The sequence below is a fragment of the Tenrec ecaudatus genome, chromosome 18 (assembly GCF_050624435.1).
Source record: "Tenrec ecaudatus isolate mTenEca1 chromosome 18, mTenEca1.hap1, whole genome shotgun sequence".
NCBI lineage: Eukaryota > Metazoa > Chordata > Mammalia > Afrosoricida > Tenrecidae > Tenrec > Tenrec ecaudatus.
Window position 1 is genome coordinate 18,799,209 of NC_134547.1, and position 25,934 is coordinate 18,825,142.

The 25,934-nt window shown below is 52.3% G+C and overlaps 2 protein-coding genes and 1 pseudogene across 2 annotated transcripts in view; 1 reads left to right on the forward strand and 2 right to left on the reverse strand.

The window, feature by feature from the left end:
• The window catches only part of SPTBN4 (spectrin beta, non-erythrocytic 4), a 124,632-nt gene extending 121,570 nt beyond the window's left edge, over nucleotides 1–3,062 (reverse strand). The window contains exon 1 of the mRNA XM_075536271.1: nucleotides 2,938–3,062. The gene's annotated coding sequence lies outside the window, so the exon portion shown is untranslated. The remainder of the gene's footprint in view (nucleotides 1–2,937) is intronic.
• BLVRB (biliverdin reductase B) lies at nucleotides 1,474–24,802 on the forward strand. Its single transcript, XM_075536270.1, has 5 exons — nucleotides 1,474–1,660; nucleotides 15,371–15,535; nucleotides 15,672–15,761; nucleotides 20,975–21,103; nucleotides 24,517–24,802. The coding sequence occupies exons 1-5, from the start codon at nucleotides 1,582–1,584 to the stop codon at nucleotides 24,672–24,674; spliced, it is 621 nt and encodes a 206-aa protein (XP_075392385.1). The 5' UTR covers nucleotides 1,474–1,581; the 3' UTR covers nucleotides 24,675–24,802.
• Nucleotides 12,349–12,415, reverse strand: LOC142432891 (U7 small nuclear RNA; annotated as a pseudogene).
• Nucleotides 24,803–25,934: the final 1,132 nt, after the last annotated feature.

Here is a 25,934-nt window from a genome sequence, read left to right on the forward strand (position 1 = left end):
TGGGCCCGCGGGCGCCGGGGCCGCTGTCCCTGCTGCTCGCCGCGCCGGCCACCCTCCCTGTGAGCGACCGCGGCCCGGCCCGGCCCGGCTCGGCTCGGCCCCACCGGCCCCGCGGCTCGGCCAGATCCGCATGCGCCGCCACCGCCGCCGCCGCCGCCGCCGCGCCTCCCCCCGCCCGCGCGGCCGCCGCGCTCCGCGCGCCCCCGGGACCCCCCTCCCGCCCTGCCGCTCGCGCGCGGGCCCACGCGTGGCCACCGTCACCCACCGGGCCCCGGCGCGACCCACGCAGCGGCACCCGCGGGCGCCGGAGGCTGCATCCCACGCAGCCCCGCTCTCCCACACTGCCACACACACACGCGCGCGCGCGTGCACACACTCGCGCCCGCGGGGTCACCCGGCGTCGCAAACACCCACGTGCACACACTCGTACAGGGTCAGAGTCGAACATCCAAGCTGTCACACGCAGTCACACTCGCTCACGTGTCCTTCATTGAAGCAGCCCGAGGGGCTCTCACGGCGACATCCTCCCCTAGCGTCACCAGCATCCACGCGCTGTCACGCAACCACACGCGTGTCACGTGCTTGCCACACTCCCACATACAGTCTCGCAATCGCATTGTCAAACCCGCTCACACGCCCTCGCCAGCCACACGCACGGGGGCCACACATTCAGCACTAGCACACGCCCTCCCACCACACTGGGTCCCAAGCAGCATCCCAGTAACCTAGCACCCACAGCAACATCCCCAGACAGGGGCACGGCGTCCCACACGTACGTGACACGCGCGATACCGTCCACTGTCACCGTCTAATGGAGCCACGCGGGCCCACATAGCGCACCCACACGGGTCACGCACACCGTATCACACGGCGTCACAGCGATGCCTCCAGGACCACAGACTGTCCCGTGTCAGTGTTACCGCAAGGTCAGCATGAGTGTCCCCCACACGTGGTGTCCTGTAGTCCCACACTGTCACACGGTGTTCCATACAGCACGACACCTGGGGTCACCCACAGCCCTGCTCTTCTTTGGGGCTACTGGCAGAGTCACACGGAGACACAGACACGCAATTACACAGTGACACGCACGCCCCTCCACCCTCTTCCCTCACTTGGTGCCCTTGAGCTACAAGGCGGCCTTAACCCCCTCCACCCCCCACCCCCGCCATCCCCCGTGAGTCACAGGTCAGCCTCCGTGCCCTGGGAGACCAAGCAAGAGCGGGAGGCCAGTGGGCGTGGCCCGCACTCGCTCCGCCCAGTGCTGCGTGAGCAGGTGAGGAGGGGGCGGGGTACTAGGCAAATAGCTCCCTTAGTCCCGCCCACCTCCCGCCCCGCCCTTGGTGTAGGCGTGACCGCGTCTGGCTCCGCCTCCCGTTCTCAGTGGCTCCAGGAGTGGGCAGGGACCAGGAGCCCGCGAATCCGGGCGGACGCTTGCCCCGCCCACTCGACACGACACGCCCCTCCCCGCGCCCGGCCCCGCCCCGGGCCTCCGGTTAGAGAAGAGCTGAGAGCGTCGCCCGCACCCAGTCGTTTCCCGCGCGTCCTGCGACTCCCGGGCTCGCCGTTCCACCACCCCGCAGCATGGCCATCAAGAAGATCGCGATCTTCGGCGCCACCGGCCGGACTGGGCTCACCACCCTGGCGCAGGCGGTGCAAGCTGGTATGAGCCAGGGTTGGGGTGGGGGGTCTCGCAGAGCCCTACGGAGGGATGTAGCGGAGCTGTGCTGGTTTTGAGGGCCTAAGGAGCAAAGCGAGTGGCCACGAGGGAGACCAGGACACCCAACTTCTTGAGCCCATGGCCTAGCCATCGTCCCGGGGAGGCTAGAGACCGTTGTGAAACATTGTTGCAGCTGCCAACTCTCGGTTCCAACTAGTTGCTAGTCTGTATACTAGGGTGTCCGATGCTGAAAATCCTTACGGGAGCATGTATATAGAGCCTCATCTTTCTCCCACGGACAGCAGGTGGGCTTGACCCTCAGACATTGCCGTTAGCAGCCCCACGCTTAGCCTCTCTTATTAGCACCCCAGAGAGGGCTTACTAGACCAGCACCGCCTCCTACCGCCCTTTCTTCTGGAGCGCTCGCAGGGGGGGCTGCTGCTGCTGGTCCAGACGCTTCCAGCTCGGTGTGATCCCCTGTGGAGGATTAAACTGCCCCAGAAGGTGTCATCTTTACCAGATTGCCTGGTCTTTCTCCCGCCGTGCTGCTGGTGGGCATGAGCCACCAATCTTTTGTGTACTACTCCCACTAGGGGCCGGCGGGGTTACCACTTCAGTCGCAAGGTCAGTAGTTGAAAACCACCAGCCACTCCTTGGGGAAAAGACGGGGCTTTCTGCTCCGGTCAAGAAGGACAGTCTCAGAAACTCACAGGCGCAGTTCTACCCGGTCCTGTAGGGTGGCTATGAGTCTGCATGGACTCAGTGCCGGTGTTTTCACCCACGGGATCAGTTCTACCCCATCCTAATGAAGTTACTATGAGTCGGAATTGGCTCAGCCCTCCCCCCCGCGGTGAGAGAAGAGCCCTTCACGTGAGTGCTCTCAGGGTCCCTAGGCTTACACACACACACACACACACCCCTTGGATGAGCTTACACACACCACACCACCCCCTTGGATGGAAACACTGAGGCCCAGAGAGTAGCTATTCCTCACAAACAAACAAATGCCAGCCCTGGGATTTGAACTCAGCTATGCGTTGGTATCAACTCTATGGCAGTGTGTTGGAGTTTTGGTTTGACTCTTGGAGTGGGGAGGTGGGGGTTGAAAACTAAAGGGGGAGGGGACGTCTGTTGTGAATTCCAGAATGAGTTTGGGGCCCCTGAAGAGGGGTGAAAATTTGGATCAGCCACAGGAGAGGGGACAGGGCAAGGGAAAAGTCCCTACCGGCTAAACACCCAACACCCCCGCCCCCCACTCCAACGGCTCAGACTTCACTAACCTTTTGTAGGCCTGGGCTTTGCAGATACGGGCTCCACCCCTGTTGGCCTCCGTGGTGACTCTAGAGATAAAGACTATCTAGGCACCCCAAAAGCCCTCCTTTGGAGAAGCCCTGCCTGAAAGTCCCCACCCTAGGTCCACGGCTCAGGCCCCCCCCCCCAGCAGCTCTCTGGAGGGTGTTGACTAGGAGAAAGGGGACAGCAGATTTGCTGATAAGCATGTCTGGGGGAGAAGAAAGGGAAAAAGGGAAATTGAAAGGTGCTGAGTCACCCTGGGATTTCAGAATCTGGTTTCTACCCACCCAGAATTCCATTTGTCCACCCTGCTGGTCACCCCTGGAACTGCACGCCCCTGGAAAAGGGAGCCAGGCCTTCACTCATCTCCTCCTGGTCTGTGACTCTCCCCGGAAGGAAGGGCTTGACCCTGACCGAGCTGGGGCTCTAGCTGCCTCCGTGGTTCCGTGAGGTCCGGAAATAGCCAGGATTCTAATTTGCCATTGTTGGCATCCTGTTCTCATCAGGCGTTGTCCAGTTGGTTCCGACTCACAGGGACCTTACGTACAAACAGACCCAAATCCTGCCTGCCCCTGCCCCATCCTCACAGTGTTGCCACCGCAGTGTCTATCCGCCCATTTGGTGTTCCTCCTCTTCGGCGCTGCACCTCCACCTTACCAAGTGCCATGCTCTTCTCCAGGGTGCCTTGGTGGTGGAGGTGGGTGTCCAACCCATAGTAGGTTCCAACCCATAGCGACCCTATGCACAGCAGAATGAAACAGGATGCCTGGGCTCTCTGAAAGATGGGGATGGAGCTCATAGCGCCGACCCTGGGGGGGCTCTAGTAAGGAACGATTAAGTGCACTTGATTTATGCGCTCAGAACCGGGTCTGGTGGGGACAGAGTAGGACAGTTTCCAAGGCTGGACATTCTTATGGGAGCAGAAAGCCTCATCTTTCTCCTGAAGAGTGGCTGGTGCATTTGAACTGCTGACATTGCGGTCAACAGCGTCATGCGTAGGCCATTATACTGCCAGGGCTCTGTTGGATTTCTAAACTCACTGCCAGTGAGTCGATGCCAACTCACAACAACCGTATAGGGCAGGATAGACCGGCCCCTGTGCATTTCCGAAGCTGTTAAAGGGAGTAGAACACCCATCCTCTCCCATGGAGCAGCTGGTGGTTTAGAACTGTTGACCTGGCGGCAGGGGGTAGGGTGTGTCATAAGAATATTACATACCTTATGACAAAATAATAATCTGTAAATTATCAAGGGCTCATGAGGGAGGGGAAAAAAAGAGGACCTGATGCAAAGGGCTTAAGTGGAGAGCAAATGCTTTGAGAATGATTAGGGCAAAGAATGTACAGATGTGCTTTATACAATTGATGTATGTATATGTATGGATTGTGATAAGAGTTGTATGAGTCCCTAATAAAATGTTTTAAACAAAAGAACAGCACAGATGAAGAGACAAATGAAGGAAGGAATTGAGAGAGCTAAGACACTGATTTTAACATCCAGAACTGTTGGAAAAATAAATGTCTGTTCTTGGAAGCCTCCAAAAAAAAAAAAAAGAATATTACATACCTTGTCGGGCAATCTGGCTCTTTTCTTTTTTTTTTTAAACATTTTATTAGGGGATCATGTAACTCTTATCACAATCCATACTTACATCAATTGTATAAAGCACATCGGTACACTCTTTGAATCTGGCTCCTTTCAAACTGGGAGTCATAACAAGCTCTAGCTATATTTAATTAGTTCCAATGGTATCAGAATTTAGCAACATGCTAAATACTGCTTTTATGAAACTTGTGGGTCAAATAGTGTCTATGAGAGGACTGCCAAAAGTTCATGGCAACGTGGGATTTAAAGATCAATGAATCCTTCCAGAAACTTCCTGGAGCCTCCTTCGGAAAGATGGAGGTTCGTGGGTGATGGTTGTGTAAATAGTTCACATTCTTGGCTGTTGACCAAAAGGTTGGGGGCTCAAGTCCACCCAGGGGTGCCTCGGGAGAAAGGCCTAGGGATCCGCCTCTGAAAACCCCGCCATTGGAACCCCTGTGAGCCCAGTTCTTTGACACCTGCCGGGGAGGCTTACCACAGGGCCCATTAGCCGCGCCCCGAACAGCCTGCGCCCACCCAGGGACCTCAAGTCCTATGCACAAGAAAGAGATACGAGTCCGCTTTCATCAGCACCCCTGGCAGATGCCGAGGCGTCCTGAGGGCGCGAGGGGGGTTAGGAGTTGGAAGGCTAACCGCAAGGTCAGCAGTTCAAAAGCGCCAGCGGCTCCCGGGTAGGAAGCTGAGGCTGTCTGCTTCCGTCAAGATGTGCAGCCACGGGAACCCTCTGTGGCCTCTGAACAGACTCGAGGGCCGTGGGTCTGGTTTGGGGTGGCAGGTGCCAACGAGTGTCTGCATGGGTTCCTTGGCCACCCTTGCCTTCCCCACCTGCACCCATGTGCCATTCCCTTATCCAAAGGCATCACAGATGAGGGCGTGCTCGGGATGGTGATGTGCATGTTAAGAGAGGCAGCGGCTGCTGCAAAAATTAAAAATGTTTGTGCGTGAAAAGCTAACCCCCCTGGAATGGGAGCAAAGCCTGCGTCTGGGCAGAGGCTTGGATGCAGAAACAGAAAGTGTTTGCAGGAGGAGCTTCAAGCCAGTGCTTGCGTGGCTGAGCGAAGACTGAAAGCCGGGCCCCCTCAGGCTTTCGGGCCTTGGTTTTCCACGTCCAAAGGGCCAGGGCGATGGTGAGGAATCTGCCCATCCCTGGGCACGCAGGGCACCTGGTTTCTTCCAGGTCAGCACGACAAAGCCCGTGACAGGAAGCACAAGGGCTGGGGGGCACTGGAGGGAAAGGGTGTTGCAGGCTCAGCAGACTGTGCAAAGGCCAAAGGGCAGGAACCAGCCTGGTGCCAGGAGGAACTAGACCAGGGGCAGGGCGGGGAGGGGGGGTCGTGGCACCAGCAGGGGCTGCAGGCAGGCAAGGGAGGGGCTTAGAAAGCTAGAGTGAAGAGACTGGGGTTTCATTGGCACCAGGGGTCCTGAGCCAGGGTGCTGAAAAATGACCACGGACCATGGATTGTGGGAAATGGGCCAGAGGGGTGGGGATAGGGAAGCAGGAGCCAGGGCCAAGGCGGGAAAGAGAGCACTGAGTGGACCAGAGGCAGGGCTGATGCAAAGACAGCTCAAAGCAGAGCCCCCCTGCACCAGGCTGCGTATCCCTGCGCCTGGCCTCGCCCTCGCTTTTCATTCCCTGATGGGTTTTGTTGTTGTCTTCACATCTCTTAGACCAGCTTCCTGAAGGTCACATTCACATACCAATACAAGGCAGGCATCGGGTTATTCCCTTTAAACTGTCCGATAGGCACACGATTCTCAGGGGGCCCATGCTCATCAGCAGCGCCGCGCAAGCGTCCCCCAGTCCATCTTCTGTGTTCTTCTAGCGCTCCCACCATTTGCATTTCGAGCTCCAGAGTTTGGAACGCCTTCAGAGTTGTGCCGCCATCACTACCATCAGCTTTGGGCGGTTTTCATCACTGAAAAAGAAGCTTCCAGATATCCCCCACTTGCTCCCCGGCCACCAGCCAACTCCAGGCCACCACTCAGCGAGGGGGCGCAGAGAGAGAGGTTCAGGAATTGTCTCAGCAAATGACAGCCGCGGGATGCAATCCGAGGCCGCTTTGAACACGAAGGTGCAGAGTGCCAAAGTTAAACTCCCCGTCACCGACTCACAGCGACCCGCTCGGACAGGGGAGAACACCCCGGGGACTTCTGAGACTGTCACGCTTAACGGGAAAGCCCCATCTTTTTTTTTTTTTTTAAGGGAAAGCCCCATCTTCCATGGAGCGGCTGGTGGATTCGAACTGCTGACCTCGTTGGTTAGCAGCCCAACCTATAACCATCACCCCACAAGGCTGAGGTGCTCTAAACGGGGATTTTTGTTTGTTTGTTTTGTTTATTTATTTATTTGCTCTAAACGTTTTTGTTTTGTTTTAATTTGGGGGAGGGGGGCTCTAACGTTTTTTATCCTCATTGTCATTGATCCAGAGTGTGACAAGCTGTCATTTAAGGTTTATTTTTCGAGTACAGGTGAAGATGAAACACATGCCCATGGCTTTTGAAATAGATGGTGGATACTATATTACACTATCTACTTGGGTGCTTTCCTTTTTTAAGGTAGGAGTTTATTGTCTTTTTAAAAAACACTGCCCATCGGTCTTTGTTGTCAACCAGCCTCGTTTCCATAGCTGGACAACCCTTAGGCCAGACGTGTCAGCCTGTGCACCGCTTTTTCAGGAGACATAGGTACTGTCCAAAAATAATTGGAGACCCTTGTTTGGAACTCTGGTAGCTCCCTGAATTAAAACAGCTGCATGGGAACTGATTGTGGTAGCGATTGTACAATTCTGCCGGACGTGATGGAACGACGGAATGTATTAACTCCCAATTAATAATATATATTTTTAAACACCTCTCAGAAACCGCGGGGCAGTTCTGCCCTGTCCTGTTGGGTCGCTATGCCCTGTGAGTGGGCATCGACTCGATGGCAGTGGCTTGTGAGATTTCCTGCACTTGAGCTACTGAACAAGCAAGGCCTGGCCTCATCCAAACCCTGCGGGACTGTGCTTCACCCAAGACACTTGGGATTTCAACGTGAAATCCTGACTCCTGAAATCGAGGGGCAAGACTCAGCGAGCACACAGACCTGACCTTATGCAGGAAACCCGGCGGAATGCCCTTGACTATGAACGCTACGTGACCACGGTCATGTCAGCGATAGCACCTTTCCATCTCCCCACCCCTTGTCAGCTCAAAGATGACTCCCCCCCCCTCTAGGGAGGCCAAGGCATCTGTGGGGCCAGTCACCTCCCGATGATCGCCCATGGCTCCCTTTAGAGAGACATGAGCTTTCTCTGGAATGTGGACAGTCTGGTTGCTGAGAAGCGGCTGCATTCTCGCGACGGCTGGGACTAAGTGTACAAAGGTGGTGTGCTTTTTTTGTTTTTGGTTTGTTACGTTTTCCAAAACCATTTTATTGGGAGCTAATGCACAGATCAGACGTACCGGTCCACAGTTCCACCCGATCCGTTTCACAGCACTCCCTCCCTTCTGGAACTCCTTGATATCTGCTCCCCTTTACGCCCCTCCCCCCAAAGATGGTGTTTTTCCCTTTCCTTCGCTGTGTTTCTCTGGGCGTTGGCCCTGATGACCAGTGAGGCTATTCCTATTTTCCCATCATCAGGACCCCAACAGGTCTCTGTACATCTTTTACGCATTTCAACGCATGGCCGTTGTTCTGGTTGGAGTTTGGATGCACATATTGAGCCCTGGTGGTGTCGTGGGTTAGGCCTTGGGCTGCTAACCGCAAGGTCCGGAGTTCAATACCACCAGCCGCTCCAAGGGGGAGGGATGAGACTTTCTACTCCTCTAGAAAGGTACACAGGGTCTACTGGCCGTGCCCCGTGCGATCAGACAGAATGCTTGCCCGGGTGAAACAGGGCTCAAAGCTGACAGTATGAGGTAAGGGAAAATACGTGCTGAAAAGATGAAAAAGGAAAAAAAATGCCTCCAAAGAGCTCCACACACCTAAAAACATTTTCAAAGTAAAGGGTGATGTTTTCATGAAAGATGTTCAAGAGGGGAAGGGGGGGATGCAAAGGGGGGGCCGATCACAAGGTTCTACATATAACCTCCTCCCTGGGGGACGGACAACAGAGAAGTGGGTGAAGGGAGACGTCAGACAGTGTAAGACATGACAAAATAATAATGTATAAATTATCAAGGGTTCATTTGGGAGGGGCTGGCAGGGAGGGAGAGGAAAAATGAGCTCACACCATGGGCTCAAGTAGAAAGCAAATGTTTTGAGAATGATGATGGTAACAAATGTACAAATGTGCTGGACACAATGGATGGATATATGGATTGTGATAAGAGTTGTACATGCCCCCCAATAAATTGACTTTTTTTTACAGAAACATATTTAAGAGAGAGCAACTGGGGTGATACCCAAGCATGGCTAAGAGAAAAGGCAATGTGAGGGGAGTAAAGAAAGGGGGGAAGATGGCAGGACAATGGAGACTGATGTTAAGATCAACACAAAGAGCCTTCAGAGCAGCGCACAGTACCCAGGGTGGATGAACCCAAGCCAGAGAAAAAAGGTGAAGGCAAAGAGCGGAAAAACGAGGTGTGGGGGCGGGGAGGACAAAGCCAAAGTGGGGAGGCGGGACAGGTTTCACCTGGTAGACTCTTAAAAGCGTCCCTCGAGCAGGGTAGATGTTTCATGAAAATGCCTGACTGGATTTCCGCTTCCACCAGCTGTATTTGACCTGAGTCTCTGATTTGAACCTCATTGGACCTGAGTTTGTCTTGAGACTCTGCATCCATATTTTCTTTGTCTCCAGAAAGCGCTACTGGTGCTTTTATGAGGGGGGGCGCTTTAGGATCCGGGTGCTGTCAGGTGCACACATTAGTCACATAGCCGTCACCTGTTGTGACAACATTGTCGTTCTCCTGAGCACGTGCCAGACGTACTGACAAAGGTAAGGTCACTCAGACCTGCCTGCAGCTATTGAGCACACAGAATTGTGAAAAATCACGCCCTTGGAGCTTACGAGCCGAGCTTGTTTGGAGTTTACAGTTTTGTTTAATGCGGAATAAAAAATATATTTTGCAGTGCGGGGGGAGGGAAAGAGCTACACATGTCACCACTTTCCAACAAGCTCGTGAAAGTAGCAGTCGAGATCAGAAGACTTGTCGCTCTCCTCCTGGCACCAATCGCCAGGAGTTCAAAGCTCAGGGTGGGACCTGTAACTGTCCACACCAACATGCCTGGAGGGCTGTGTCTCTGCAGTCACCTCAGACCCCTGGGGCATGATTGACAAGGTTTGACTTTTTTTGTTTCTCTGGGTTTTGTTGGCCTGCTTTTATTTGGCTTGGGTTTTGTGATTTGTTCTTGGGTTTTTGTTGGCTGTGCTGCTGTGTTTGTGTGCACCCAATCTTTCCACTGCCCTACACAACCCCATGCCCCACCCCTTCATCCCGCTCCCACTCACGCCAAATCTCTGCCGGTCGCTGATCTTTGTACTGCCTCTGTGGCCTTGGCTTTGCCAGAACGTTGTATCGCTGGACTCGTGCCTTAGGGAGCCTTTTTGGACTGGTTCTTTCCCATGTTGTGGTGCACCATTGAGCCGGTTCCGACCCAGGGCCACCCCATGCGCCACTGAACAAACCACTGCGCCGTCCTGCCCCTCCTCACAGTTGTCCGTGCGTCTGCCGATTGTTGGGGCCACGGTGTCCATCCATCTGGTTGAGGGCCTTCCTATTTGTCGCTGCCCCTCCACTTGACCAAACATGATGTCCTTTCTCCACGGACGGGTCTCTCCTGACAATGTCCAAAGAAGGTAAGACAAAGCCTGGCCCTCCTGTCTCGAAGGAGCCCTCTGGCTGCACATCTCCCCACACCACATCAGTTTGTCCTTTAGCAGACCTTGGCATTTCCAAAATTCTTCTCCAGCACCACAGTTCAAATGCATCCATTCTTCTTAGGTCTTCTTTATTCAATGTCCAGTTTTCTTTTTTAATCAATATATATTCATTTATTTTTTAAGATAATTTTATTGGGGGCTCAGATAACTCTTATCACCATCCATTCATCCATTGCGTCAAGCACATTTGTACATTTGTTGCCCCCATCATCCTCAAAATATTTGCTTTCTACTTGAGCCCTTGGTATCAGCTCCTCATTTTTCTCCCCACCCTCCCTCATGAACCCTTGATAATTAATACATTGTTATTATTTTGTCATGTCTTACACTGTCTGACGTCTCCCTTCAACCAATCAGTGTCCAATTCTCACAAGTATTAGATCTCTCCTGGGAGAGACAGACCTCAGTCCTTGGCTTCGGGAGAGAAAGAATTCACGCCAAAGCTCAGGTTGTGATCCAAGTGAGTTTGATGAAAGTTAGAAGCAGTTTCAGGTTTTACAGTAAATGGAACTCAAGCCAGACAGTCCAAGGCATGGTTGTGGGACCGCAGCCCTTCCGTGCTGCATTGTATAGCAGCCGCTAGGAGAGAGAACCAGAGACGAAACTTCTGTCTTTTTCAGCCCCGCCCCAGCCCACGTTGGGAGGCGTGGTCTATGATACTGGTTGATCCCATTGGCTGAATGAAATTCACCTGGCCTAGATGGGCCAATCCATGTGTAACGCCCACCTAGGTGTACCACCCCTTCCTGTCCGGAGCTGAAACCTAACTCAAGCCTAAGGAACAATGGAAAATACCATGGCTTGGGGCAGGTGCATCTTAGTCCTTGCTTTTCCACCCTAAAGGTTTTGTGCAGCAGATTTACCTGATGAAATACATTTTTGGGTCTCTTGACTGGTGTTTCCATGAGCACTGATTGTGGACCCGAGCAAGACAGCATCCTTGACAACTTGAACCTACTGGTCCAGTTGTGCGGATTTGATTCCTCATTACGTTGAGGCGCAATCCAAATTGAAGACTGCAATCCTTGATCTTTTCCATAACAACGTGTATTTAAGGTTCCCGGTGGTTTTCATCCTTCCTAATGCCACAACCCTTTAGACAGTTCCCATGTTGTGGTGAACCCCTCTCCCCCATCTGTAAAATTATTTTCATTGCTAGTTCATCACTCATTTTGCTACTGTTATGAATCGGGAAACCCCTGTGAAAGGGTCATTCGACCCCCCCAAAGGGGTCGAGATCCACAAGTTGAGAACCAATGGTGTAGCTGGCCCTGTCAGGCTTTTGATTTTTGTCATAATTCGACTGCCAAAGTAAACCTGAGTCATACATATCCCAAGGACAAGCAGATGGATTCTGGGCTCCCACTGAAGTCTTGACCCGATCCAATTTGATAGCATGAGAGTGCTCGAAGCTCACCTTCGCGAACAGATCACTGAAGATGAGGGTGCTGCAGCACCGTGTGGTGAAGAACGCAGATGGTGCTCGGCTGTCAATCAGAATAGTGTCTGGGGTCTTAAAGGCTTGTATTCAAACGAGCAGCCGTCTGAATGTAAGAGTGAGCTAAGTCCACTTGGCAGAAACACCAGCTTGTGTGATCCAAAGGCGACAATAACAAAATCCAAGTGTGACGAAGGGGAAAGCTGCTATTGTGAACACCCAATTTGTAGACAGTTATGGAGGACAACAGGAGGCCAAAACCCATCTGCAGAGGATCTAGTCCGATGAAGCCGCTGGCAGATCCCCTCTAGACACAGGCAAGGGTCTCCAACAGTTTTACTGTCAGATTTAGGTTACTATGGACTTGATTATGCTGGATCGAACCTAATACTGCATCGGTTGACCTCCCTTTTAACCCAACCTGAATTTGTTCTAGTCACAAGTATGCCTTGCTTGTTCCATGACAAAAGTTTCTTTTCTTTTTTGGGGGGAGGGGTTCCAGGAATTAAAAAACACCAGAAAACCTGCTAGACAGCTTCTAAAAGAGCTGTAACTCTTCCCTAGCTTTTTAAATATTAATGGTGGTCTTTTCTTTCTTGTGTTTGTATTTTTATCTTACGACATTATCTTGTTTTTGTTTTTTATTGTTTCTGTTGGTTTTCCCAGTGTGTGAAGCACAGAAGGAGTGGATACATAGAGATAACTGATGCAAAGGTTTATAGGGGATGGAGGGATAGGCTGTGGGACATAGGGAGGGTGAGGGGACTTGGGGAGCAAATAATGAGTGCCGGAGTGAGGAGGGATAACTAGAATTGATTGTGATTATACGACTCATTTTAAGAGCGAACTAACCATGTTAGTATATGATATGTTGTGTTAGTTCAAAGAGACTGGAGAAACAAATTCATAGACACTCACCTGTATAAGAAAGAGGTTTATATACATGAGCAGTTGAACATTGAAAAAACATCCCGGAGGGAGGGGGAAAAAAAAGAGGACCTGATGCAAAGGGCTTAAGTGGAGAGCAAATGCTTTGAGAATGATTGGGGCAGGGAATGTATGGATGTGCTTTATACAATTGATGTATGTATATGTATGGATTGTGATAAGAGTTGTATGAGTCCCTAATAAAATGTAAAAAAAGAAAAAAATCCCAGCCCAGTCCAGATCAAGTCCATAAGTCCGATATTAGCCAATATGCCCGATACCAATCGATAAAGTCCTCTTCTGACTCAGGTGACACATGCAGGACAATGACATGTTAGGGTAAACCAGCCCCTGACAATATCACTGGTCCATAGGAGCAATTGTACGGTTATAAGCTAGAAAGATAATAGTAAAGTCATAAAAGATTGGAAAGAAGATAAAATAAAGGAGTCTGACACATTTCATTGTAGCACGCTCACCTCCAAGAAGGCCATGATCTCAGCAAGGTCTGAGCAGAGAGCTGGGGGAAGAAGAGGGGAGAGAGTGTGTATGTTCTTATTTCTGACCAAGGCCTATATATATGTAGGGGCGTGCAAGCCCCCTGATTACAGGCAACCACATACATCACAGGAAGGGGTTGTGCAATAGGCAGATGCGTCACAGGAAGGGGATGATCTAGGGGTTCACACGCATTGGAAGGGGAGGGACTTGGGGTACACATGTGATAAGATGGGTGGACCCTAGACTCAAGATGGCAGCCTAACCTTGGTCATTGAGCCATCCTTGGGCTTGACCTTGCCTCTAGGCTCTCCTTCAAGGAAACCATCCACTACCCTTATCAGAAGGGAGGGGGCCCTACTTAGGTGGGACAGACTATACAGTCTGATTGCTCCAGATGGCTGATAAACCCTGAAGGAGAATAACCTCTAATTAGCTTGCGTTGACCTCCAAGTGTACAGTCTTCGCCATGTGTAACAAGCAGCGTCTTAGGTTTGGCATATATTTGGGGGACACAACCTGGGGAAAAACCCTTTTGCATCCCACAACCACAGGCCAGTGGGTACAGAGTTGTGTGGATCCAGTGGCAGTAGAAGTATCTCAGCGCTGGCAGGGGTCTCCACATGGGTCCTCCAGTTCCCAGGGCACGGGGTCTATCAGCATAGTGCCATGTGTCTTCTCAGTAGAGTCTCTCAGGGAATGAGCAGTGAGGGAGTGTGTCTTCCGCCTCCAAGAAAGAAATCCAGGAGCTCCCAGAATCCTCAGGAGAAGGCCATGCTCACATAGAGGCCTCATTGGCTGTGACCTGATTGGCAGACTAGACTCCACCCCTTCACGCTTAATCCTCTCAAGTCCCAAATTGACACCGGATGATGTAACTACCACATAGGTGAATGCCATATCAAGAAAACCATAAGAAAAGAAACCAAACTTGACATAGGTGAAGGGGAAAGAGTGGTTGCGTAGGGCGCATTGCGTTTATCTCAGTAGTGGTAGAATAATTTGGAAAAAATATCAATAGTTGGCTGTACAGCAGAATAAGTATAATCAAAGACGCTGAGTTTTGCAAGTAGAAGTTGTCGAATTGGAGAACGTTCTGTTGTGTATATTTTTGCCACAATTAGAAGAAATAATTACAAGAACAACAATGACTACAAGGAAGAAGAAAATGTTCAAGAATTGAATAGGATGACAATTTTACATCTCTTCTTGATATGATTGAATTACTGAATTGTATGACATGTGAATACCGTGTTAATAAAACTTTTTTTAAAAAAGACATGTTGCATTAGGTAAATCTGCTGCGCCAAACCCCTTTGGTGTATTGAAATTCAAGGATGTTACTTTGAGGATTAAGGTGTGCTCGACTCAAGCCATGGTCTTCCCGGTGCCTCCGATGCATGAGAAAGTTGGACATTGAATAAGGAAGACTGAGGAAGAATTGATGGATTGGAATTGCGGTGCTGGAGAAGACTGTTGAAAGTACCATGGACAGCTAAGAAGACACACCCATCTGTCTTGGAAGAACTGTAGCCAGAGAGCTCCTTAGAGGCAGGGATGGCGAGACTTTGTCTTACATACTTTGGCCATAATTGTCCAGAGAGACCAGTCCCTGGAGAAGGACATCATGCAGTGGAGGGGCAGCGAAAAACAGGGTGGATTGACACGGTCGCTGCAACAATGTGTGCAGGTCTAAGAACAATGGTGATGGAGGCGCAGGACCACGCTGTGTTTGCTTTTGTTGGCCGTGTTTCCATGGAAACAAGGGCATCCGCAAAGACCCTCACAGGTCCTGGGTTTAGGTCTTCAATATACTCTTCATTTTTCCGGATTTGGAGGGGGTGGTTGGGAGGAGGACACATTCTGTGCAGTGCAGGGGACCCGGTTGCGGTGCGCTGCCAGGTGTTTATGTCATTTAGTTGTAGGTGATGGGGGAATTCTGGGGCGACCTTTGGAGGGGTGCCCTTGCATCCTGTTTACCTGCCGGCATGAAAACTCTGCCCTGTTAACCACCAGCTGGATGTCAGCTGTCCGTGGGATGCCGGCACCCACGCCCACTGACGCCTCTCTGCCCTTCTCTGCCCACAGGTTACGAAGTGACCGTGCTGGTGCGAGACTCCTCCAGGCTGCCCACCGAGGGGCCCCAGCCGGCCCACGTGATTGTGGGCGACGTTCGGAAGGCGGCCGACGTGGACAAGGCCGTGGCTGGGCAGGACGCCATTGTCGTACTGCTGGGCACTGGCAATGACCTCAGTACTGAGCCCCCCCTCTGCCCGCGGCCTCCCCCTGCACCCAGGCCCCCAGCGCCGCCCCCGCCCCCCGCCCCGCCCCTACCACCCCAGCCTCCCCCACCTCCCACGAGTGACAGCCCTTCTCTGCCCTCTCTAAGGTCCCACCACAGTGATGTCCGAGGGCGCCCAGAACATTGTGGCAGCCATGAAGGCTCACGGCGTGGACAAGGTCGTGGCCTGCACCTCGGGTGGGTGGCGGGGTCCGCGGGGGGCACCACGCCGGGCGCGGGTGGATGCTGGAAAGGCCGAGTTCTGACGCCCAGGGCCTCCGGAGCCACTCCACGTTGCTGGGCATTTATTGAGCACTGACTGTGCCTGCACTTGGCTGGGGGCTTGGTGGTGGTCCAATGGGAGGGAGGTGGACGCAGCTGCAGACACTGACAGCCCGGGAGGGCTCGGGCTGGACCAGGGGAGGGCGTGGCCAGGGAGGAACCTGCAGGGCAGGGATTGCAGGGGGACCCGGTGATGGGAAGTGGAAAGGCCTCTGGGACCCCGGAGGAGGTTGGAAGCCCTTTCTGCAAAGAGGTCGCGGTTGGCCTCTTGGATGAAAATGATAGCGCTAAAAAACACGACCGACGAGGTGTCTGCCAGTTTGTGGGGCGGTGGGCGTTAAACGAGTGCCCCAGTCACCCCACAGGAAGGAGACAGGTGCCAAGAGGCAGTTCTACCGGCAAAAGCGCCTTAGGGGTGGTTGCTACTTAATTTTCAGGGAGCTCCCAGAGGCAGTTTAGAATCCTACACACACCCCCCAAAAAAAACCAACCCTGCCATCGTGACCTTTGAACTCTGGAGACCCTATAGGTCAGAGTAGAAAGGACTTTAACCCACAGTGCCTTCAGCGTTCCTATTGGATTCTACGCAACCCAAACCGCCACCATCAAAAGGGATCCCAGCAAATAGCAGCCCTGTGGATTTGGCCCTGGGCTGCTAACAAGGACTTCGGTGGTTATACACACACACACACACACACACACACCCCACACACAGCCCTTTCTCCCTCTTGGGGAGAGGGCTGAAGCTTCTTGGAAACTCGCTCGCTCCAGTGAGTTGATTCTTACAGCAACACTACAGGATGGGGTGGGACTGCCCCTGTGGCTTTCCCAGGCTGTAACTTTCTCACTGCATTGAGGCGATGCGATTCAATTGCCCCCCCCACCCCCCGGTGGCTTTCTAACTCTTTACAGGGGCAGAGAACCTCCTCTTTCTCCCACAGAGCAGCTAGTGGCTTTGAATTGCTGACCTTTCCGTTAGCAGCCCAACGCATACACCACGACACTACCGGGAATCCCGGAAATCTCACCTAGGGGGGTTGTGACTCTTGGTCGACTCAGTGCCAAGAACAAGCTCCAGTTCAGGCTGCACCTGCTCCGGCGGTTTCCCACGCTGTCACGTGATGGGAGCAGAGTGCCACCTCTCTCTCTCCAGGCGCAGCTGGTGGGTTTGAATCACTGATCTTTCTGCTAGCAACAGGGCACTTTAACCACGGTGCCACTCGGGCGCCTTGCATCCCACGGGGACACCAAAACAGCTCGCTGCCATCAAGCTGATCCTGCCTCCTAGCGCCCCTATGCTACAGTGAGGGCTCAGGAACCCACGGGGCGGATCTGCTCTGCCCTGTAGGGTTGCTGTCAGTCAGAAGGGGCTCATGGCCGGGAGTTTGGGTTTTGTGCAGCTAAGGGAAACAAAGCGTGTGGCTGCCAAAGCTGGGTGACCCCAGACTGGCTCCGCCGGGGCTCCCATGTCTCATTTCTGTTTTCTCAACCTGCCTCCCTGAGAGGGGCCAGGCCCCAGGCAGAGCCCAAGTGGAAAGGCCTGGCTGCCAGTCAGCGGCTGCGGGGAAGGAAGCAGAGTGAGTTAGGGATGTTCTCTCACGGCTCCGCAGTGAGCGGAACAGGACAGAACCTGCTGTTTGGGAGTGATCTGCACGTGATTCTACATAGCTTCTATCTCTATCTTGAAGGCCAGTTTGAGAGGTAAAAACAATGTTTGCTTCTCTGCTAAAGCCCGAACCCCGTCCTGACTCATAGCAACCCTCCGGGACGGAGTAGACCAGTGCTCCTTAGAGTTCCCGAGGCCGCACATCTTTATGGAAGCAGACAGCCTCACCACTCTCCCTAGGACAGGCTGGAGGGGCTACACCACCATGCATGCAGTTAGCACCCCCAAACCTCAACTTTCTCCCTCGGTACGGTCAGTGGGCTTGAACTTCCGATCTTTTGGTTAGCGTTCCAACTCGAGATCCACTACCCCACCAGGTCTCCTCCCTTTATGATAGGGACTGTACTGGTAATCGAATCTTTTGTGATTCTCTTTCACATTTTTGTTGAGGTTTTGTGTTTTGTTTTAAAATAATTGAGTTCTGTGTGTCAGGGTTTGTTTCTTTTTCTCATTTAAAACAAAAACAACTTGTGATTTGGAAATTATTTCACGCTTACAGAAAAGTTGTAAGAATGCCCATCTCGTTCACTCAGATTCACTAAGTAGTCCTAAATTATTCCATTTCCCTCACTCTATCCATCTTCCTCTTTCTCTGTATTAAAATTTAAGAAAAAAGACATCACTGCCATCACGTCAATTCCAACATGATGTATAGCAGTCCTACAAACCAGAGTTGAACTGCCCCGTGGGTGTCCGAGATTGTCCATTTGTACAGGAGTAGAAAGCCTCCTCTTTCTCCCTCAGAGGAGCTGGTGGATTTGAACCCCAAACCTTGTGTTTAGTAACCCAATGCTTAGTCTCCTGAACAATCATGGTTCATCCTGATTTTTCTGGCACACATAAAATAGAATTCACCGGCTCCTCTGAGGGACCCTGCGTGGTACAGCAGGTGTGTGCTTGTCTACAAACCCTGAAAGTGAGCAATTTAAACCCAGCCAACAACCACCCACTGGTGCCGTTTACTCTGAGGCCTGGGGTCCTGAGGAGTCAGAATTGGCTAGAGGACAAAGAGCTTGTGTTGTCATCCCTTGTGGCCTTTCTCTTCAAGGTGCACTTGGCTAACGTACATTTCTAATCAATTTATTATTGACACTTTCAAGCCGAAAAGTTGAACGAGTAGTAACAACTCATATTCCCTCGATGCCCACTCAAAACTTGGCGTTTTCGGCTCACAAGTGTTTTATCTATGAACACACACACACACACAATGGTTTTTGGTTTTTATTTTGCAAACGTATTTGGACATTTATGCTTCTAACTCCACCCACCCACCCCCCAGGACATTGTAACCCCTTGGTTTTTCCTGAAAAAAGAAAAAGGAACCGAAATCCCAAAGGCAGCATTTGTCCAGGAAGAAAGTTCAAGTTGAGGTGGGGGGAGGGTTGCAGGAAGCAGGAGGAGGAGGAATGGGAACCAGAAGCCCAGAGGAAGTGTTGCATTGTGGGATTGCAATCAAAGTCACCAAACACAAGTGTACAAGCTGTTGACTGAGAGACCAGGTTGCCCTGTGACCTCTGGCCCAGATCACAATAAGACAGTAAAGAAACAGAGGGAGCCTTGCTGGGTCGGTGGAGGAGCGCCAAGCAGAAGGTCAGTGGGCGCAAACCCACCAGCTGCACCTGAAGGGGAAGCCGTGGGCCGGCTTCGGTGAAGATGTCCAGCCTCCCCTGTGGGACAGTTCTGTTCATTAGGGTATCCTATTCCCTCCATATGGGAATATGGGCTGCTATAGCCACTCCTTGGGAGAGAGAGGAGGCTTTCTACTCCAATCAAGAGGTACCTCTTGGAAGCCCACCATGACAGCTCTACTCTGTCCCCCAGAGTCTCTGGGAGGTGGTGTCGACTCGATGGGGTTTGGGCTTTGTTTTGTTTTTAAAGAAAGGAACTGAATTTCCTCTTCTGGAAGTACAATATCCTTATGACACCTGAGAAAATAAGCCCTATTCCCTTCTATCCTGTAATCATTAGCGTATACTATTCCTTCCACATTCAAATTTCACAGAAAGGATTAGATCTTTGTTCTCTAAGGAGCTTGGAGTTGATCTTAAGAGCCAGAGGAGGGTTGATTTTAAGGAGATGCCCAAAAGAATTAGATTGGAACCCAGAGCAAATTGGAGACAGGATCTTCTAACCATGTGGGATTACTCATGGCCATCGAGTCAAGTCCAACTCGAAGCCACCTTGCTCCGAGGGAGAAAGAATGCGGTTTCTACTTAGAGAGTTACGCTCCCCAAACCCACAGGGACGTTTCTGCTGGTGAGTGTGGAATTAGAAGGCATGGAAGTGGGGTTCTGAGGCTCTGGTTCGTGCTCTGTAAAGAGAACACTGCTCTCTACCTCCTGGGATTGGCCTGAGGAGTCAGAGAGATGACATTCCCACGCGGAAGCCCAGCCACCCCATGAGTGTCCATGGAGAACTTAGCTCCACGGGGTTGGCTGTGCCTGATTCTTCGGAATTGGGTCTGTAGGCCTTTCTTCCCAGAAGCCTCTGGGAGCAGGCAGACTGCCCACCTTTCGGTTGGCAGCTGAGCCGGCCTATCAGTGGGCACCACCTCGTCCCGCTGGGACAAAAATGGGATCACCCTCAGCTGGAGTCAACGATGGCAACCGGCCTGGGATGTTGGGTCTGTTTTGTTTCAGTGGGAGAATGAGTGTTGGTGCCCAAAGATAGCGTGTCTGTATTTCACATGGGGAGGAGGACCCTGCTCGAGGGCAACCTTTCTTCAGCGGTCCTCCACCCTCCTCGTGCCCAGGCCCTTTCATACACTTCCTCATGTGCTGGTGACCCCCCCCCCCACCCCAGCCATCAAATTATGTTCCTGCTACTTCATCACTGTCACTTGGCTACTGTTCCGAGTCAGGCAACCCCCCGCCACCCGCGAAAGGGTCGTTCGACCCCCCCAAAGGGGTCGAGACCCACAGGTTGAGAACCGCTGCTTTAAGCAAAGCTGGTGAGCAGATGAGACTGAGTGAGAAGAGCTGAGTGGGCAGAGGACTGGCCGTGGGAAAACTGAGGCCAAAGTGGAGTGGAAGGCACGGTGCGAGGTGATGTCAGAGTCCTGGGGTGAGGGGGTCATGATGAGAGTTTCGCTTTTCTCCTGAATGAGATGGAGCCCAAGGACGGTGGTCTCACTGAGGTTTCCACGAGGTCCCTCTGGCTGTGTGTATGGTGATGATGAAGGGGCAGGGGGAGAGGCTTCTGTAACCATGGAGAAGACCAGATGGCCTGTGGTCAGATTTGGAATCAGCATGCTTTTACTGATGTGTGTGGGGTGGGAGAGAAAGGGGGGAGTCTGGGAAGATGCCTCCTGTTAGCCTGAGTACCCAGAAGGCCTTGGGGAGCTACCGCATGGTAGTTTTGTCATGACCCAGGACAGGAAAGGCTGGCAGGAAGCTAGGGCCAGGAAGCTGTGGGCCTGTCCAGCTCGTTCTGAAATCAGCTGACCCTGCCCTGTCCCCCTCAGCCTTCCTGCTGTGGGACCCAACCAAGGTGCCCGCACGGCTGCAGGACGTGACCGATGACCACATTCGGATGCACAAGGTGTTGCAGGAGTCAGGCCTGAAGTATGTCGCTGTGATGCCACCCCACATAGGTGAGTCGGGCAGGGATCCGGAGGCCCAGGTGCCACCAGCCTGGCTCTCTGAGGAGACCCACAAGACCTTCCCTGGTCATCCTAAACTTGCAAACCTCCCCCCTACAACTCCCCATGTTCCCCTGCTTTCTAACATACTACCCAGTTGTATCTATGTAACACTCTCTGCCATCGAGTCGATGCCGACTCAGAGCGACCCTACAGGACAGGGTAAAAGTGTCCCTGTGGGATTCCAAGACTGTCACTCTTTATGGGACTAGAAAGCCTCATCTTTCTCCCGTGGAGCGGCTGGCGCTGGGTTCCAAGGAGCAGACTCCGGGGGGGGGGGGGGAGAAGAACCTTGTGGAAGCTGTATGATCTGTGTCTTGTCTTCAGGAGACACAAGGAGCCCTGGTGGTGAAGTGGCTATGGGTTGGGCAGCAATCTGCGAGGTCAACAGTTCAAAACCATCAGCTGCTCCAAGGGAGAAAGACAGGGCTTTCTACTCCGGTAAACAGTGAGTCTTGGAAGCCGTCAGGAGCAGGTCCTGTAGCATCGTGATGAGTCATCACCCAGTCCCTGGCAGTGAATGTGGCTTTTCTGGCTTATACCCTTATTTATTAGACGCTGGTGCTAACAAGTGTAGTAGGTGCTCAGTGTGTGTTTGCTGGGTGAACTAATACCTGCAAACATCCCTTGCAAAGGTGTTTTGGAGGGCACCAGGAAACCACACTTAGACTCCCTCTCAATGCATCAGACCCAGGGAGAGCATCATTCACTCGGCGAGTGTTTCTTACACGTCAGCGGTGTAGGTGTGCAGCATCACAGTTGCTGTTGCTGTAAAGTGCCATCAGAGTCACTTCCAGCTCACAGCGAACCCACAGCCCATAGAAGAAAGTACCCCCGGGCACCTGTGCCAGCCTCACAGCGAGCTCTGTCAGCCCATGGTTGCAGCCGCCGCCAATCTGTCTTTCTCCTTTGCTGATGCTTGGCTTTACCGAGGTGATGCCAGGGGCTCTTCCTTCCAGGTTATGTGTCCAAAGCATGTGAGGCGAAGTCTTGTCACCCTCGTTTCGAAGGTGCATCCTGGCCGTTGCCCTGACAGCACAACCTGTGAAAGCCAGACCTGGCTAAGGCGAAAACTTGTCAGAGCAGGAAAATACAGGGATTTCCTGCTCTGCAGGGAGTGATAGGAACATGGTAAGACTGTACCCTGTCAAAGTGGAAAACTTTTTTTCCCTTTATTTCTAAAACATTTTTCCCGTATCTATGTAAATAGAAGTTGATATGAAAGACATGGTTGTTCACAGTTGTAGAGATGGGCGAGATCCAAGTCCGTGGGTCAGATACCAGGCTGGAGATTTCTCCTGACCCATATCTAGCTGCAGGGGCTGATGAAACCAAGATCTGGCAGATCAGATAGCAGGCTTCCGGCTGCAGAGGCAAATGGATACAAGGTGGGCAGCTAAAAGGGCAGGCGGTTGATGACCCCCAAGATCGACAGGCTATAAAGCAGGCTACTGGCTCAAGTCCAAAGATGCAAAGGTCAGAGGATGGGCCAGAGAGATGCATGATCCAGTCCCAAACAAGAAGCAAGCAAGCTTCTCCACAGCATCCACTGATATTGGAAGCAGGCCACACCTTCAAGGAGGAAATCATTGTAGGTGACTTCTAGGTCTTAACTGCCAAACCACTGGAAATCGTGGCCCAGCCATGTTGATAGAAACAGAGGTACAGAATTGCTGCAGTCCCAGAAATCACAAGTCCCACTGTGTACACACTGATGTTCTAGCCTGTGCTCACAGGAGGCTGACCTTGCTAGTGAAGAGGCAAGCGTTGGAACTATCGTATTAATGTTAGCTAGTGATGAGCCAAATGCAACCATAAAGGATGGCCAGAGAGACGGCAGGGTGCAGTCTGTTTGTGAGGGACCAATCAGGTGACTGTTGAGGGGAGGGAAGGCTGGACAGAGGGAGTAACAGTGCAAAGGCCCTGAGGCACATGCTTGCATCTTTTCTGCATTTTTTTTTGCTCGCTGGAAGAACATTCTGCTTCGCTCTCTACCTTGTGGGGCCTCTGACAGGAGCATGTCAGCACTTCAGGTGTTCCATCTAGAAGTCACTTCAGGTGGCTACACAGAACTCAGAGGCACTGATCAGGGTTGATTGAGAGGATTTACAGGTTACAGTTCAGCTGAGAAATGCTCCAGATTCAGTTCTTTGGGGCTGCCAACGAAGGCCCAAAGGTCAGGCCGTTCCTCCGGAAGCCTCAGCAGGAAGGCACTCAGCTCCAACACTGTGGGCCGGCAAACCCAGCTCCCCCAATTCAGTGCGCAGAGGCACCCCCACTCCACAAGTCAGCCTCCTGCCCCAAAGCACTCAGCTTGACTTCTGTGAGCCATTCTGCTGCCTGCTCTGACTCCTGGCTCTCCTGTAGAGTCAAAGCTGGCTGCTGGATCAAGGAGCTTTATTGCCTGGGGATCTCGGGGCTCATGGGATGCGTTCCATTCTGATGTTTCTCTTTTCCTGGGAGCAAAAAGCCCCTTCTCTTGCTTCCCAGGTGGCTCGTTTTATACCTAGCTAAACGGCAATCACAATGAACCCCGTTAAGGATCACTCACAGCTGAATCGTAGAACCCAATCAGTATCTTCCCCCACCTTCTCACCCAGATCCATCAGGAAAACAAAGGTGGCAGTAACAGCGGCTATGGTTAGAAGAGCCATGTCAAAGAATCCGCTGCACCATAGCCTCCTCGTATACGACATACAGATAGGTGGACGTCTGTTTCTGATCAGTGTCGGAGCGGTTGCAGATATCACCTCACTCTGCTCAATAAACAGCTCCCAGGAATGAAGAGAAACTCTCAAAAACCAAACTCACTGCCTTCGGGTTGATTCCGAGGCTGTAACTCTTCACAGGAGGAGAAAGCTCCGTCTGCGTCCCGAGGAGCAGCCGGTGGGTTCGAACTGCTGTCCCTGATGTTAGCAGTCCATGAGATGCCCTCTCAACATTCTGCTATACCCACTGTCTCGGAAAGACCTAGTGGTGCTCCACGGCTGTCTGCTCTCATATAAAGATTCATGGTCTCAGAAACCCTCTGTGGGGTTGCTATGTTTCAGAATCACCTTGGTGGTAGTGAGCATCTTTGGGTTTGCTATCTGCTTCCTGCAGGCAGGGATTCCTGTCTCTGTTGTCCCTTGCTTTGTGCCCAGCACCTGCAGCTGGTAGGTGACCAATAAGAACGTGTTGAATGAATGGTGTGAAGGGATCATGCAAGCACCCTGCACATGGGAAGGGGCTCATCCATGGCTGGGTGTTGTAACGACAGCCGGCCACACAGGTGGCATCCTGGGAGGGTCACGAAGTTCATCACGCATCTCGGGAGGTGGGAAGAACAATTTGTTTCACTTGGCCCTTGTGTCTTTGCCTCACAGGGGACCAGCCTCTGACGGGAGCCTACTCAGTGACCCTAGATGGACGAGGCCCCTCTCGGGTCATCTCCAAACATGATCTGGGCCACTTCATGCTGAGCTGCCTCACCACCGACAAGTATGATGGGCACAACACCTACCCCTCCCACCAGTACGAATAGGGCTGTACCCCATCGAGCAGGAGGGCATGCTGGAAAATGGGTAACACCCGCCAGAGAGTCCAGGAGCAATACATCTTGAGCCAAAAGCTTCAAATTATTAAAAAAAAAAAAAAAGACCTCACTCTGTGATGCTTTCTTTTTCTAGTAACTCTGGGTGTCTCTGCCTCTGTTAAAATTGCTGGGTCTTCACTCACTCACTCACTCACTCACTCACTCACTCACTCACTCACTCACTCACTCACTCACTCACTCACTGTCTTCCTCTGTGTGTCAGAGGAACCCTGGTAGCATAGTGTTTGCTTGTTGAGCTGGGATCCTAACGGTCAGCAGTTCAAAACCAGTAGCCACTCCTCAGGAGAAAGAGGAGGTGTTCTACTCCCATAAAAAGCTACAGTCTCAGAAACCCACAGGGGCAGTTCTACCTTGCCCTAGAGGCCTGCTAGGAGTCAGCATCGAATCAATGGCAGTGAGTTTGGGATTTTGGTTCTCTGTGTCAGAATCCCCGGGTGGCTCAGAGGGTTACATACTCGGTTGGCTGCTAAGTTTGGTCGTTCAAGTCTACTCAGAGGCACCAGGAAAGAAAGGCCTGGCAATCCACTCCTGAAAAACCAGCCACCAACAACCCAGTGGAGCTCAGTTCCATTTTGACAAACACGGGGGATTAGTGTTTGTTTGTTTTGTCTGGCCCTGAACTAGGGACCCCAGAGTTCTGTTGAAGAGACAAGTCTAGCCTTCCAGGGAGGCCAGGGAGCTACTGGGGAAACCACAGTGGAGCTGGGAACCCCATGGAAGGGGGATCCTTACCCAGCTTGAGGAACAAAGAGGGCTTTCTGGAAGAGGGGCATGTCTGAGCAGAAGCCTAGAGGTTGGGCCATGAGCACAGGGAAGGGTTAGGTAGGTAGCACTCTTGACCGTGAACCCACAGAAGCTAAGACCAGGTGGGCCTTTGAAGAACTAAAAATCGATGCCCTATCATTAATACCAGGAGCACTGGTGGCACAGTGGTTAAGCTCTCAGCTGCTAACAGAAGGGTGTACCCCCACCAACCCATCTGCTTCTGGAATGACCACAACCTTGGGAACCCCCTGGGGCAGTTCTACCCTGTCCTATAGAGTTTCCAGAGTAGAATGGAGTTTATGATAAAGGGTGGACAGTTAATACTTGTACTCAAGTAGGGGTTGTCAACCACTGATTTGGGGGGTGGGGGTGACAGGGAGCTCAAGTTGTGTAGCATCATTTATAGTAATTTTTTAAATGAGC